This window comes from Neophocaena asiaeorientalis, unplaced genomic scaffold (genome assembly GCF_003031525.2).
Source record: "Neophocaena asiaeorientalis asiaeorientalis breed wild unplaced genomic scaffold, Neophocaena_asiaeorientalis_V1.1 scaffold50, whole genome shotgun sequence".
NCBI classification, from domain to species: domain Eukaryota; kingdom Metazoa; phylum Chordata; class Mammalia; order Artiodactyla; family Phocoenidae; genus Neophocaena; species Neophocaena asiaeorientalis.
In genome coordinates, this window is record NW_020172717.1 from 1,553,993 (window position 1) to 1,571,002 (window position 17,010).

General features: G+C 44.3%; 1 protein-coding gene across 1 annotated transcript in view; it reads right to left on the reverse strand.

Moving 5' to 3' along the window:
- Window positions 1-16,498, reverse strand: part of RARRES1 (retinoic acid receptor responder 1) — a 39,963-nt gene extending 23,465 nt beyond the window's left edge. Inside the window, exon 1 of the mRNA XM_024740177.1 lies at window positions 16,122-16,498. Coding sequence (XP_024595945.1) covers window positions 16,122-16,400 — 279 coding nt within the window. The 5' untranslated portion in view covers window positions 16,401-16,498. The remainder of the gene's footprint in view (window positions 1-16,121) is intronic.
- Between the last annotated feature and the right edge of the window lie 512 nt (window positions 16,499-17,010).

Consider the following 17,010-nt stretch of genomic DNA (forward strand, 5'->3'; position numbering starts at 1 on the left):
AAAAAAAAAACTGTCACTGTTTGCAGATGACATGATACTATACATAAAAAATCCTAAAGATGCCACCATAAAACTACTAGAGCTAATCAATGAATTTGGTAAAGTTGCAGGATACAAAACTAATACACAGAAATCTCTTGTGATCATCAAGAAATAAAGGAAACAATCCCATTTACCATTGTAACAAAAAGAATAAAATACCTAGGAATAAACCTACCTAAGGAGGCAAAACACCTGTATGCAGAAAACTAAGATACTGATGAAAGAAATCAAAGATGACACAAACAGATGGAAAGATATACTGTGTTCTTGGATTGGAAGAATCAATATTGTGAAAATGACTATGCTACCCAAAGCAATCTACAGATTCAATGCAATCTCTATCAAATTACCAAGGCCATTTTTCACAGAATTAGAACAAAAAATTTTACAATTTGTATGGAAACACAAAGGACCCCAAATAGCCAAAGCAATCTTGAGAAAGAAAAATGGAACTGGAGGAATCAGGCTCCCTGACCTCAGAGTATACTACAAAGCTCCAGTAATCAAGACAGTATGGTACTGGCACAAAAAGAGAAATATAGATCAATGGAACAGGATAGAAAACCCAGAGATATACCCACACACCTATGGTCACCTAATCTATGACAACGGAGGCAAAAATATACAATGGAGAAAAGACAGCCTCTTCAATAAGTGGTGCTGGGAAAACTGGACAGCTACATGTAAAAAAATGAAATTAGAACACTCCCTAACACCATACAGAAAAATAAACTCAAAATGGATTAAAGACCTAAATGTAAGGCCAGACACTCTAAAACTCTTAGAGGAAAACATAGGCAGAACAATCTTTGACATAAATTACAGCAAGATCTTTTTGGACCCACCTTCTAGAGTAATGAAAATAAAAACAAAAATAAATAAATGGGACCTAATTAAACCTAAAAGCTTTTGCACACCAAAGGAAACCATAAACAAAACGAAAAGAAAACCCTCAGAATGGGAGAAAATATTTGCAAATGAAGCCACTGACAAGGGATTAATCTCCAAAATATACAAACAGCTCATGCAGCTCAATATCAAAAAAAACAAACAACCCAATCAAAAAATGAGCAGAAGACCTAAATAGACATCTCTCCAAATAAGACATACAGATGGCCAACAAACACATGAAAAGAGCTCAACATCACTAATTATTAGAGAAATGCAAACCAAAACTACAATGAAGTATCACCTTACACCGGCCAGCATGGAATCATCAAAAAATCTACAAACAACAAATGCTGGAGAGGGTGTGGAGAACAGGGAACCCTCTTGCACTGTTGGTGGGAATGTGAATTGATACAGCCACTATGGAGAGCAGTATGGAGGGTCCTTAGAAAACTACAAATAGAACTACCGTATGACCGGAAAGTACACATATGGTGCCCATTTGGCAGTCGGTGGAATAGGATGGGATTCTGAGAAGTCATTTTGTCTGGCTGTACCAACTCTCAGGGGCTTTGTCATCTTAATCTGTGCAACAAAGGTCTTTACCTTCTTTGACTATTTTGGGGAGTAAAGTTTTCTTGTTTCTTTGGCTGCACTGCACAGCTTGCCTCATCTTAGTTCCCTGACCAGGAACTGAACCTGGGCCGCTGCAGTGAAAGAGCCAAGTCCCAACCACTGGACTGCCAGGGGATTCCCATGAGTAAACTTTCTGTATCTTGTGTAGGCTTTGCACTGTCTTGTGGGGATGCCTCTTGCATCTTCCTAGTTTGAGTCACTATTAAGATATATCTTGTTAATGGCCAGATGATGGATCATTTAAATTGGAGAAATTCAAAATTGGTAAATTTTTAGAGAGCTCTTATTATATAGTTTATTGGCACCTATAAAAAAAACAAATCAGAAGGTGGAGATGTATAGGTATATGTATATATAAAATGGCTAATCATAAGAATCCCTTTAGTTTAATTTCTTTTAATTTCTTTTTAATTTTTGGCTGCATTGGGTCTTCACTGCTGCACGTGGGCTTTCTCTAGTGGTGAGCGGGGGCTCCTCTTCGTTGAGGTGTGCAGGCTTCTCATTGCAGTGCCTTCTGTTGTTGCAGAGCACGGGCTCTAGGCACGCGGGCTTCAGTAGTTGCAGCATGTAGGCTCAGTAGTTGCGGCACACAGGCCCTAGAGCATTCAGGCTTCAGTAGTTGTGGCACGTGGGCTCAGTAGTTGTGGCTTCCAGGCTCTGTAGCTGTGGCTCGCAGGCTCTAGAGAGCGGGCTCAGTAGTTGTGGCACACAGGCTTAGCTGCTCCGCGGCACGTGGGATCTTCCTGGACCAGGGATCGAACCCATATCCCCTGCATTGGCAGGCAGATTCTTAACCACTGTGCCACTAGGGAAGTCCCACTCCCTTAGTTTAAAACAAACAAAAAAACAGTTTGGGACGTCTTATTTGTGGCCTTTGCTTCCCCTCAGTGGGTCTAACAAATCCTAATAAAAACATTAGGTTAACTAATGTAAATTAGGTTGATTAATGGGGAGGGAGGGAGAAAAAACTGAGGGGAAAGTCTAGAGACTTCTTCCCAGCAAGGTGGAAATTTTAAAGGGACTCCTTCCAAAAGGATAAAAATCTTTAGATGGTTATTAAGAAATGGGATAAATAAAACAGATGTTAATGGGATTAAAACAAAAGGTTTTGATACAACACTACCTAAGGTTGGGTAGGTTAAAGGGACCCCTATTGGTCCCCAACATAAAAGGCCCCAAACAAGTCTGCTTTATTTACCCCAGTTATATATATAAAGGCTGGGGGCCGGGGGCGGAATTACATTGAGATACCTGACCAGCAATTGCTTGGGGCGACAGTTAGGCCAATTAATCAAGTTAATAGATTGACAAAAGGGCCTGAATCCCTCAGCTCAGCCCTTCACTGGGGACCCCAGAGCCTTTTATACAAAAATAGATTAAATGGTTGGGAGATTAAAAAAAGGAAAAGCATCTAAGACTCCTTGTAAGACCAAGACTTATTGATGGGGTCCTAAAGGAAACTAAAGCTAAAGGTATAAAAGTTGATAGAATTGAGATGAAAGCTTACATAAATTGGTATGTTTAAATGGGCTTTATAAGGTGGTTACACCTCTTTTCCCTAATTATACTGTAAGACAGACACTATGTCTCCCCCTTCCTGGTATAAGACAGGGCATATAAATCTGCCCCTCAGACAATATTAGTTAAACATTCTAAAAGAAACCAACAGGGTTACCTGAGACCACACAATATGAAATAAAAACTGAGTGCTAATATTCAGGGGCCAATACAAACAATAATGGAGATTCTTGCTCTAGGTTTAACCTGTGCACTCTAGAAAGAGGGCCTTTGTTGAATCCCTTATGCAAACTTTTGAAAGCATGATAAATAAAAGCTTAAAATTCTAGGACATAGAACTCTTGAATTTCAGTTTAGTTGGAAATCTTCTCACTGATATAAAAAAAGCAACTTAAAGAAAATGTTTTTGGACAAATCAATCTTCTAGTATAATTTAGGCAGCAGATCTGTTCTCTGGGGAATTAAAAGCAACAGTCTGTGTTTCACATCTCTACAAATCAGAAATGTAGATAAGCTACAATGACCTGAGACTGAGCCTAATCCGCTTAATCAGGTAAAGCCTGATACAAGTAAAAAAAAAAAAAAAAAAAAAAAAAAAAAAAAAAAGGAAAAAAATGGCCTTTTAAAACTCAAACCATTGGAAAGGCTCCCTCACTCAAAATCTAATTCACAGCTTCCTTAGGGGATTATCAAGAACAAATACAAATCTTAGAAGTCTTTTCCACAAATATCAATAGTAAAGTCTTGGTCATCTGAGAAAATAAATTTGACTTATTCCAACTTATTTATAAACTAGTAAGTTTATACTGTAATACCTGATTCAAAACTAAGTGTTAAAGTGAAGCTATGATATCTCTATTTTTGTTTATGTCAGTGTGTACATTACACATATAGGTGTTTCTACCTCTGGAAAATATTATCAAAATTAAACTTATAAAAGAGCTCTATTTAATTAACTAGTAAGCACTTACAAATTAAATATTTCCAAATATAAAGGAAACTGGCCAGAATGAATTCCAGGTTCACATGATCTAGTATGCAAGGAAAGTAGGATGAGTGTTTTTGGCAAAGAAGGTATGAGGAGTGGAAGTACATTTTGTTAAGGGAAGAGAGAGATTTTGTCCTAGAGCTGGTTGTCTCAGGGCGGAAAAGTAAGTGACAAACTAAAATGGATATAGAAAGTGTGAAAGGTTTGTAGAAAGACAGCTCTGAAAAAGTTGTTCCATGCATGGTCAGGCTGGGTTTGGATTGAATTTAATTGGGTAAGTGAATTTTGTTGTTCAGGGTGGGCTGGTGCAGGACTGGAGTTTGGTTTTCCGTGTTAAGAGAACAGAGTTTTCTTGGAATGTTGAACTAAATACTTTTGGTAACAGATTGTGAGTTTCTTTGCCTTCTAAATGATCTGTTATTTGCCTTAAAAATCTTTTACTGTCACTTTGGTTGAGTGAATAACTATTGCTTCACAGTGACCTATGATCCTATTTGACCAAGTGTTTTAAAAACTTGACTTTTTTTTATAACAAACTTCCCAAATATCAAATTCTAATTAAGATTCTTTTGACTTTCCAACTAACTTTGGGATGCTTCAAAGGACCCCTGAAACATCCCAAGGAGAGATATTAAACTAATTAGGTTTATTTGCCATGTTAAATTACACGGGAAACATTGTCAAATAAGTGTGATAAAACCTTCTTATTTTATGGGTAAATGTCATTAATATAGATATTCCAAAACTTATATGGAATTCCTAAAAATCTGATATGTCCTGATATAATGTTATCAGTTATAATTCTAGTTGTTATCTTAAAATGTCATGACACAGAAATAACCAAGTTTCTTGTCAGTTACACTGTGAACAGATCTTTCACCATGCCATTTTAAGTCTTCTGTCATTTATAGACAATCACTATTTTACTCTGATGCTTTTATAAAATGAAGATTCTCAAGAGGATTCGTAAAAATGACTTTTGACAAATTTGTTTCTGATAACTTTTAGATCATACCACTGGACTCAGTAATAAGTTACAAAACCCTAATGGAAAACCTGATGACTTCATCCAGATCAACTGGAATTAATTACATGGGACTGAATGAATTGATAAATATGGTTTATAATTTTATGACTTTTTTCTGAAATATACCGGCTTTTAATTTTTTCCAGAAAATCTTTCTCTTTACGCTAATTTTGATCTACAACAAACTGATAAAGTGGACCTTTGTAAACAAAGATGAAACATTTACCTTTTTCTCTCTACATGATCCTTCCAGAATTTGGCTTATCCAGCTGGCTCCCCTGTGGGTTTGGTGGCTTACTGAGACCAGATTACAACTAGTTATACTAATCATTGTTTTAATTTGTTCTCTTGTTGTTTTCAAGTTATTTATGGCTTGTGCCTTTCTCTGCCATACTTTATTAACATTACAGGTGTATTATTTACATCCTATTTTATGAGATTATTGTCTCTTGCATTACCCAACGTGTAACCAGGCCTCCAACAAAACTGATGGCTAAATGTCTTGAGGCAATCAATCACATAATAACTCTACGTAGAATAATGGTAAGAGTGCAACTGTAGATATGGGAAGAAGCAACAAGAGAAAACATTTCCTGGATCATAACAGACTAGTAGAACAGGCAATCCAGAGAATTTTAGATTATCGACAGGGCCTAATCCAAAAAACTTAGCACATAGAGTGGCCTATCCACAGAATCCTCACCTGATCTAGGAATGAGCTTTCCTAGAGCCACGGGACAAAATTGGTCATGAAATGCCTCCCAAATGTTGGTCAAATTTATGACCAAGGAGAGGCACTGTGGACAAAGAAAGAAGAGGCACTGTGGACAAAGAATGTCGCCTGCCATTTCAGTAAACAAAGGATGTTGCAGGCTTAAAACCCCCGAAAGAGGGGAATTCAGGATGGAGAAACACAGGATACTGGCCGTAAATATTTAAGATACTTATCAAAGGAATGATTTACATAAGCCCAGACTCTTGCATCTTCCCATACAAAGAAAAGCACTAAAATCACTAACTTGAGATGTTTTTGTGATTAGCAGTAATCTTTTGACGTTGAACTACATGTTGTTTTGTTTTTGTGGGGGTTTTTAAAAATTATTTATTTATTTATTTTTGGCTGCGTTGGGTCTTCGTTTCTGTGCGAGGGCTTTCTCTAGTTGCGGCAAGCGGGGGCCACTCTTCATCGCGGTGCGCGGGCCTCTATCGCGGCCTCTCTTGTTGCAGAGCACACGCTCCAGACGCGCAGGCTCAGTAGTTGTGGCTCACAGGCCTAGTTGCTCTGTGGCATGTGGGATCTTCCCAGACCAGGGCTCGAACCCGTGTCCCCTGCATTAGCAGGCAGATTCTCAACCACTGTGCCACCAGGGAAGCCCCTGTTTTTGTTTTTTTTCCAGCAAAAACTCCTACTTATCCTGGCACCTCCCTTACCTCTTTGGAGTAGTTCCTAAGAGCTTTCTGAGAGGCTGTATCCTGGGCTATAGTTCTCAGTAAGCTCATCGAATAAATCATAATTCTCAACTTATAGGTTGTGCATTTTTTTTTCAGTCGACAATGGGAAAGGGGATAAAAGAGAATAAACAGCCATCAGAGAGGGGTCTCCAGGAAGCAAAGGTAATGAGGGTGTTATTCCCTCAGCTTTGTACCTGGAACCAACAAGTGCATGAATGGGCTTTTAACAAGATAGAAAGTCATTTAAAAAACGTTAAGTCTGAAGTAACTCGGTATGGATGTCCCCACCCCGTATCCTAAACTTGTGTTTTTGTCCCTCATGTTGTTGGTGTGATCAGATTTGCAGAGTGAGGTAAACTGCCCGCTAGAGTGGTTTTGAATCTAGAAGCTCCGTACCTGGGAAGGAGCCAAAGCCAAACTCTCAAGGTCAGGTGTTCCTCCCTTTGTGCTGACAACACGTGTGGTGACGGCCAGATGGTGCAAAGCTAATCCATTCACTTAAAGACATCTTTTGAAAAGCTACACAGACGTTTTTTGAAGAGCCTAGGCTGTCGCAGGGAAGGTGACAGGCAGGTCTGGCTTTCCTGACGTGAGGAGTGTTCCCACAGAGCGGATCATGGGGCTCTGCTTCTCCCATCCCCACGCTGCCCAAACTGCCCACATGCCAAACGGATTAGGAAGTTCACATCCCTGTCCAAGCACAGCCAGGGGCACAGCATCTTGCTCTAATCTTTTCCGGAATGAAGCTTTTTATGTAAAGAAAAAGTTGGCAAACAAAGCAAATTACTATATGGCTGTATAACCTGAAGGAATGAATTAGTAGCTCTTTGCTACTTTTTAATTTCTTTTTAATTACGTGTAAAAGAGGACTTATGTACTGTGGCCTAGAACTAAATGCTTTACAGTCACGGACCACCAATGATGTGGTTTATGTTCTAACCTGTTTTTTTGTGTGTTTGCTTGATTTTGTAGGTTCCTTGGTTTTTGTCCCCGAAGGCCATGAGGAAGGGTAGCCCCAGGCAGCCGCCCTGCCTCAGGACAGGCTCTTTAGGAGGGTGACCAGCACTGTTTGGGGGCTTCCCTTGCAATCAGTCCGGAGGGAAACAGGCCACTTTTAAAGTCTTGTTTAAGAAAGTGTACCATAGAATGCCTTCATAGGACAAACTCATCTCACTAGATTTTTTTTGGGGGGGGGGTCAAAAAAAATGTTCCTCAAATCCCTATCTAATCAATGTCAAGCATTTATTCAGCACTTGTGTATAAAGCATTCTGCTAGCCACTGGGTAGAATCATGATAAAAACTATAATATATACGTTATATATATATATATATATATATATATTGAGCTCTCACTACATGCTTCATGTGGTTTAACACAGTGCCCAGGAACTACTTAACACAGCACAAGAGTCCTTTGAGGTAAATACTGATCTTATCCCCATTTTAAAGATGAAGAAACTGAGGCACTTGCCCAAAGTTAAGGAATTGTCCAAAGTCACAGAGCCAGTAAGTAGCGAAGCCTGGCTCCAGAGCCCTGCTCTCCCCTTATACAGCACAGAGGTCATACAAACAGACCCAGTCAATCCCTTTAAGAGAGGGCGGAAAGAAAGCTGCCTGGTGTGTGTGTGGGAAGTGTGAGTGTGTGTGCGGGCGTGAAGTGTGAGAGACGGAGGGGGAGAGAGAGAGGAATTGAGAGAGTTGGACTGTGCTTAAAACCACAGTTCCTGTAGACAAGACCACGCAGACCTTCTGGAAGGGAGAGAGCCAGGCAGGGAGTGGAGTGTGTATCCATTTCCTAGGGTGGCCATAACAAAGTACCATAAACTGGGTACCTTAACACAACAGAAATCGATTCTTTCACAGTTCTGAAGGCCAAAAGTCCAAAATTAAGGTGTTGTCATGGCTGGCCTCCCTCTGAGGTTCTGGATAGAATCCCTCCTTTCCTCTTCCGAGCTTCTGGTGGCAGCTGTCAATCCTTGCCTTCCTTGGCTTGGAGCTGGATCACTCCAGTCTCTGCCTGTCTTTAAATGGCATTCTTCTCTCTGTATCTTCACATGACCTTCTTATAAGGACATCAGTCACTGGACTTAGGGCCCATGCTAACCCAGGATAGCCTTATCTTAACTTGATTACATTTGCAAAGGCTCTATTTCCAAGTAAGGTCATAATCACAGGTACAGGGGGTTAGGACTTCAATGTATCTTTTCTGAGGACACAACAATCCACAACAGTATGGAAGTGACGATGATCTGAGACTCTGGAAGGAGTCCCTGGATGCACTCTTTCAGGCAGGGTTTAAGTGGGAGCTTGAGCCAGTACAGCGCAGGAGGGGGCAATCTCCAGGACGACTAGGCTGGAGACAACTGGGGAGAGAGAGGGCGAGGACACTCAGGAAGACAGGTGAGCAGCCAGGCTGGGGAGATGAGCAAGTTAATAGCGGGGATACTTGGAGTGGAGGTTACCATGGTGGATGGGGCCAGATTAGAGAAGGTCCCTTAAGGGACTTTATTCCAGAGCCATGGGTCTCAAGCTTGAGCTGGAACAGAATCTCCTGCAGGGCTTACTAAATAAGACACAGTGTGATGGCTCCACCCCAAGTTTTGATTCAGTAAACCTGGAGTGGGGCCTGAGACCCTGCATTTTCACAAGTTCTAGGGGACGCTGATGCTGCTACTGCTGGTCCAGGGACCACACTTTGAGAACTTCTCTCTAGACACTGAGTGGAACCACTGAAGTCCAGAGGGAGGGACAGGAAGTAACAAGTAGCTCCAGTGACTGTCACTAGAAGACAGATGAGCAGGAGATTAAGGACATGACAATTAATCCTCTCCAAAGGTTTGAGGGTATCGTGAAACTAAATGAAACGGAGGAATGTTATCTCAAAGTTTGGTCCACCTGGAGTCTTTGGCAAATCAGGTCATGATGATTTAGGAAGTTCACGGGACAGATCGACCCTCTGCTTCAGGGGGTGCAGCTGGTAAAACTCCGTGGCAACACAGCATGTGCTGTTTTTCAAGCAGGAACACGTGGAGAAGGCAGTCTAGATTTAAATCATTTTTGAAGAAAATTCACCCCTTCCTTCCTGCTACACTGATAACGACTTGGCCATGTAATGCCATTTATATCCAGGAAGTTAAAAGTTACATGTTCCAATAGCAACTCTACTAAGCCATGTCTCATTTTCAGTACAAAGCTATCTTCTGTAAAACACAAAGCTTCTGTTTTCATGTCAGTAGATCAGAGATGTCTCCTCCAGCATGTGTCCAACTATCTTTATATTAGATACTATACAACATTTGCTTGCTTGTTTAAAGTTAAGTCATTGAAATACTGGGTGTGAGTACTGGACATAAAACTGAGGAACTTGATAAGGGATGGAGAATAGGTATTTATTATTCTAAGAGCCCATTTAAAAAATCTAACACCCCCTTTAAACGCACTCAAAAAACACAACAAAAACCTAGGGCAAATGTAAGAGCAGGGACGGTACCCAGAGAAACCTTGCTGTCGGATGCCGCAGGGGTCACGAAAACGCCACGACTCAGGGAGTCTCCAAAGATAAGATTCTGCCCAAAGCTCATCTACAGAAAGAAAACCCTTGGGAAGTCCCTGGCAGTCCAGTGGTTAGGACTCTGCGCTTCCACTGCAAGGGATGTGGGTTTGACCCCTGGTTGGGGAACTAAGATCCCATATGCCCCGCAGCGAGAAAAAAAAAAAAAGGAAACAGAAAACCCTGTGCTTTGGGGGAAGCCTGTCTCTTGTTTTTTCTCTCGGCCACTGGTTCCTAGTTATGGTTCCTTCATGTGACCTTAGAGCCGGTGGTGACAGCCTTAAACTTCATGTTTCCACATTGAGGGGGTGGGCAGTGGGGACAGACCAGTTGTCAAAAGCTCGAATGGTGATGCTAATCTCCCCTCGGGCACACAGTGGGCCTCACTGGCCTAACGGACTGGGTTTCTAAATGTCCCCTCCAGCCTCCACATTTGGTAAGAAAACATAAATGTCATGCCATTCCGGGAAAAGCAAACTTCTTCATTTTATAAGGTTAGTTTTATGAGTCAGGCTTAGTTGGAGGCAAGTAAACAACTCATCTGTGGACAAAAATTGCTATGCTGCTCTTATGTTCTGGACAGAGAGAACATCAGCGTATTACATTAGATCCTGGAATTATCTCATTGCATTTTCCTTCTCTCGGGCAATGCCAGATAAGGCGATTGCAGTTTACGGAACAAAAGTCAATGACCTCCAGATCAGGCCCCATCCTGTGGGGTCCAAGGAGATCTTTGCACTGGACACTTCATCAGGCTAAGGAGCAGTGGAGAAAAAGAGACAGAATACTGTGTGTTAATCTGTGTGGCCAACTCTGAGTACGAGTTCTTGACCCTTCTTCCAAAGGAGCCAGGGTAGAAGTGGCCAGAGGCAGTGTTCCCCTCCGCTTCCCCTCTAGCTCAAGGTGGGGCTCAGGCTACCTGCTGGCTGTGAAGATGGAGGAGTGCGGGCGGCCTTTAGAAGCTGGAAAAGGCAAGGAAATGGATTCTCCCCTAGAATCTTCTGAAAGAATGCAGCCCTTTCAACACCTTAATCTTAGCCCAGTGAGACCTATTTCAGACTCCTGACCTCCAGAACTGTAAGAGAATAAATTTATGGGAGTTGTTCTGTTGTTTTTTTTTCTACAAAGTCTGTGGTCATTTGTTACAGCAGTGAAACTAATACAGATACAAAATTACCCGTGATCCTTTACATAGTGTTCTGTGTTGGCACCTCCTCTTGGGGCCGTTGTGGATTCATATACATCTCGTACACAGCTACGGTACAAGACTCTTTCATAACTCGACTTTACTGGCTAGAGGCGTCTTGGGCCATCCTAAGCAGTAACCCAGAGTGGGGAGCTGCTATGGCTACTGTGGGACCAGCTCTGTGCAAACCTCTTCAACTGAGGGGCCGTCACAAAGGCAAATAAATACCACGGCTGCGAAACTGTGAATAAATCTTTAGGGTGATTCATGCTGATGAATTGAGATCAAGGGTCAGGCTGGATCTGGGAGACTGTGTGTGTGCATGTGTGTGTGTATATGTGTGTGGATTTAACATTCCTTGTCTCATTAAGATTAGTCATTCTAGGGCTATTGACATTCCACCTGCAGCAGAACCACTGAGGCCGTTCAAGGAAGAGCGTGCAGCCAAGCCACACTCCTGATGGCTAAATTTACAACCCACCAACGGTGGCCTAATTTATTTGGGATCACTACTAATGTTTCATGATCACACGCACCCTTGGCTATGACTCCCCGTGTGGCAAGACAAGTGGAAATGCTGTGGGCTGGTAAAAAAAAAAAAAGTTTGCTGTTCAAAAACAAATTCTTACAGGCTGGTTAAAAGCGTTAGTTCATCCACGTGCAGCTGGCTTGAGCGACTGAGGGACATGCGCCAGGAAGGCCAAGGCCTAAGTATACCCTCAGGGCCAGTGGCCTTTCCCACCCCCATGCTGGACCCAGACTCTGCAATAAGAGCCTGAAGATCAGGTGGGCGCCGCGGTGGGAGGTGAGCGGAGCCATTGGGGGCACCTGTGCCAATTCATCAGTGGCAGTGCCCGGAAAGGAGGGCGGGCGTGGGCCTCGGTTCTGTGCTTTCAGGACTGTTATGTTTCTTCCTCACGGCAGAGGGCGCTGAGGAGAGCCACCTGCATCCTGCCGACAGCCACCCCCTACTGTTCTTTCATGAGGGCTGTAAAAGCACGTAGGAACCTTGCTAGCGTGAAAGCAGATTCTTTCACTTAAGGGTTTTATCACTTATCTTTCCCCTCCATATTCATTGTGGCCTTCTTCAGTCTCCAGTTTTCATTTCTATGGTCGGCTTGATGTATTGCTTTCCTATTCTTGTGAACCATCACCCCTAAATTATTGACATTAATGGAGAGAAGCCTTCAAGGAGAGCAGTAATTAGATGAATTGTGCTGCATTAACGTGCTTCATAGATTGAAAAGGGATAAAAGAAGAAGCTTTTTCTTAGTAGACTAGGCGCTCTCCCAGCTGCCTTGTGGCTCATCAGACCGGCTCTGTTCCGCCTTCAGACACACCTGGCGCGCGGGGGCGGGTGGGGGGGGGCGGGGCAGCAGCCCAGCCCACCTGCGCTGGGGCGGCGCGATTCTCACCAGAGGTCAGCTGTTTTGCTCCCAAACTTACCTATGCCAGGTGTACTCATTACCTAGCTGCATAATTAAATGTTCTGGTGAAGAGGGGGCACCAAAAAAAGATGTCATGTCCACAAAATCCAAGTTAAATGCAGTAGAAAGAATTGATGAAATCAAGTCTCTAAAACTCTTGCTGGTAAATTGCGTATGGGTGAGTCATAGTTAGGCAAGAAAAGTCAAAAAACAAGTGAAAGGAGAGGATCCTGAACTGTATTCTTTGTAAGTGCTCCCTCCACTGCAAGGAAACAAAAATGGAAATCACAGATGCCCATTATGGGTGTGTCTGCTCGCTAGAAAGACTGCAAGCAGTGCCAATTAATGGCCTTCGCCCTACACAAAAAGACAGATGATGGTTTTATATTTACTGAGTTTAATTTAAATTGAAGCAGTTAAGGTTTGGGTGTAACTCCCTCCTGCCCCACCTTTGGTCAATTGTTTCAATTATTGATATGTTTCCAACTCCTGGTCCTGGCCCGGTCCTTGCGAGCAATCCCTAAGCAAGGGCTGATTTCAAATGGGTTGTTGCCTTTCTCCTGAAGTGCACACAAAGATCTCGCCAGTCTCTCTGAATGCCAGGAAGGGCTGGCCTCTCACCGGCTGCTTGGGGCAGGGGCAGTTGTCATAGGACTTACGATTGGCCAGAGGATACTTGTCTCAGTGTAAGAGACAGTCCCACATCGTCGGGAGCAGGGCTGATCTAGGATACCCTGGGTAGCATAGGAGCTCTCAACACCACCCCTCCATGCTCTGGGTCCTAAGGCATCAGAAAAATAGGAGCCTCCTGGTCGTGGAAAGGTAGTGTATGGTCAGGAAAGAGATGTCATCAGACAAGGGCAATGAGGGAACACAAGTCATGGTCTGTGATCTCTCCTTACAATTAGTAAACTAAACAAAACAGAATGCTCGCAAGCTCGCTAGCTAGCTCTGATTTCTTCTCAATACTTCCTTCACAGCTATTACTGCATTTTACCACTAGAGGGCAACAGTGTTCCTAAAATGAGGGTTTGTTGCAGAACCGAAAAATCACTTAGAATCAAGGAATTTCAGAGCTGTTAAGAGGTCTTAAGAATCATTTGGTTCACTGGCTTTCAAAATTTTTTCAGCTGAAACACATAGCAAGAACCGCATGCTTCATAATGACCCAGTTCATACATATATGTTTGTAACATTTTGAGGCACTACTTACCCTGTCTTCTGCAATGCACTCTAAACAGTTTGTATTCCAAACTATTTCATTTAAAACGAAACAAACAAAAAACTGCAACCACTATATAAATTTCATAACCCAATAGTGTGCCATTAGTTTGAAAAACCCTGACTTGGTCCCAGCCTCTCATCTGTAATACAAAGGGATGCACTGACCCTGAGGATGGAGAAGGATGCTATCAGCTACACTTCTCTCGCCCACCCAGCCACCTGCTAACCCCGGGTCAGTCCTAGAGTAACGACAGATATTGTCCAGCAACTCAGTGCTCACTCTAATAATGCACTGATTGGATAAAGAGTTTTGAGGGTCTATCATTTTCCACCTCTTGTCAATGCTACGACTGCTCTTGTAATTGAAGCAGAAATTCCTTGCATTGAAGGCTCCTTGCAGGTGGTGCCTGTTCTCCTCATTCAAGCAGTTTCAATCAATCAAGCAATTTCACTGAATTCCAGGGAGAAACTGAAACCACTTTAGTCTCTAGAGTCTTGGCCCTGAAAATCACTAAGTTCTCTTCCTTGGCTCCTTGATGTTAAAACATTTATAATCACTTTGGGAGGAAATGTAAAGGTAAACCAGATGATCGAGGAAGGTACCTTTTCTTCGGGTCAATGTCCTGGATTCTTCTACTTCTTAACTCCTCATCTCTCTCATGCATACCTGCCTCTAATTTATTGATTATCCCTCCCAGCTTTTTTAGGCCAAAAAAGGAGATCCCTTTGAAATTCAGGATTATATTATTACAGACGAAAACAGTAACTGAGCTCTCTGTGGATAAGACAGGAAGTTTTTCTTAACTCACTTGGATTTAGTTTATTTTATGAAAAGTGCCAAGTATTTTATTTTTTCAATAAGAGGTTAACTAAATGCATGAAAATGCAAATTATTTTATTATTTAATTATTTTTATGGTCTTAGAAGGAAGAAAAAAAATTCCTAGGACGTGAAAAATTCCTGGTGCACTTTAGAAATCTGAGCTTGGTTTTCTGTAGGGAATCCTTGCCACTGATAACCAGGGAGGAAATATTCAGGGGGGCCCCTCTTTGGGCTCTGGGAGGTGGCAACTCCCTTACTTTGATAGAAAGTTCTCAAGCTCTGTTCCCTCACTTCTCTGTTGGGCTGGTAAACTGAACTTTTTCCTCCCTGACACAGCAAGATCTGTTAGAACAGGTGACAAGCACAGGTTGCCTTTTTTTAGGAAAAATTTTATTTCACCATTCAATAAATCTAGACAAGCTGGGTGCAGGGTTAAGTCTTTAAAGAACCAAGGCCGAACTTCCAAATGGCTTTCTCACACCCTTAACACCACGTCTAGAACAGTCTTAAAGAAAAATCCTACAGCCACTCTTTAAAATTCTATTTACACTATTTACTAAACTCTAGATTCCTTAAGGCTGAGTCTACAGGCTTCGTGGAATATTGGAGGATTACAGGAAAAAGCATCGTCACTTTTGGGACAGGCTAAGTGTAGTTCTGTAACTTTCGTAATCCTCTACTTGATGAAAGCAACGTAGCTCCACAGGCACAAAATGGTACCTACAGCCAGTGCCTTGAAATCAGCAACCGAACGAACTGCCACGTTCTTATTCACTCCGTTCACAAAGAAAACAGCCCTGGTTCACTCACTCCCATTAGATTAAAGCAGACGCCAGGATTACGAAGGTTCTTGCCCAGGCCAACGCGTAAATTGCAATATTATCCTGAAGCCCTTGCAAGATGGCCTGCAATTAACCAGGGAACTTCAGCGGTTCGGCCTGGAAACTGGCTTAGATTTTGGAAATTCCGCCCTGAACTAATGCTCCGTGACCACCCCATAGCAACCAACTCTGGGTAGTCGCAGAAAACATCAAGCCTTGCCTTTTGGGCCTGTTCCTCAGTTTCCCCATGCACCTCTTTCCCAGGTATGGGAGCTGCCCTGTAAAAAATCTTTACGGCCTCGTAAATGCCAGAAAGAACGAGCCAGCTTTCTACTGACTCCGCGCACTGACTGGCCTTTCCACGCCTAAACAATTCCCGGCGCCGAGGCGCGAGCCGGGATCCCAGCAGGGGCCTGGCGCATCACAATCTCCCTCGCGGATCCGCCGCCGGGCGCACAGGCGCGTGTCCCCAGACGTCACCACCCACGCGGCTCGCGGCCGGTCCCCGCGCGCGCCCACTGTGTCGCTCTGGTACTCACCCACGCGCGGCCCTCCTGCACCTCAGCCAGCACTCGAAGGGCGCTGGGCGAGCTCGCGCGGAAGTTGAAGAAGTGGAGCGCCGCGCGCGCCGCCTGCGACAGGAGCCCGTGCGGGAGCTCCGCGTCCTGACGCCACCCGGAGTCCTCGGGCTCCCCGGACCCCGCGGGCGCCGCCGCCGCCCCCTGGAGGGCGAGCAGCAGGAGCAGCGCGAGCAGCGGGGCGGCGGGGTACGGGTCCCCCGGCTGGGGCGCGGGAAGCGGTTGCCGGCGGAGCTGCATGGGCGCGAGCTGGCGCGACGCTCGACGGGTCGAGGCTTCGAGCGGGCTGCGCCGGCGCTCGAGTCAATAAGGCCGCGCGGGCCCCTCCCCTCCGCCCCCGGGGCGGCCGGCTGGAAGGAGTCCGGGTCCCGCTCGGCCGCACCCTCTCGGCGCTTCCCGCAGCCCCTGGGCCCCTCCGCCCCGCCCCACTACGCTTTGGGCTCCCGCTGCCCCGTCTCCTTACGCGGCGGACGCGGCGGCGCCTCCGCGGCGCGGGGCCCGGGTATCTGGCTGGGGCCGCGCGGGCAGGGGGACGAGGGGAGCAGTGGACGCTCCTCCCCCAAGGGAGAGCGGCCGGGTTGGCGCCACCCCGCGCCCCCAACCCAGCTTGGGGACCTCGTTTCTCTCCCCGTAGGCTGCTGTGATTTCGAAGGCCTTAGGGTTTCAGAGCAAACCTGCTTCAGTTCTCCAAGGCTTGGAGCTCATTTCCCAGAAGATGATAATTGGAAACAGGTGGAGAAGGGGGCGGGACGCAGCCGGCATTGTTGGGGGTCCTTATAGTACAATGACCTTGGAAGTGGGACAGGTCGCCAGAGAACTGGGGCTGGAGAGGAGGCTGCCGTGGCCAGCA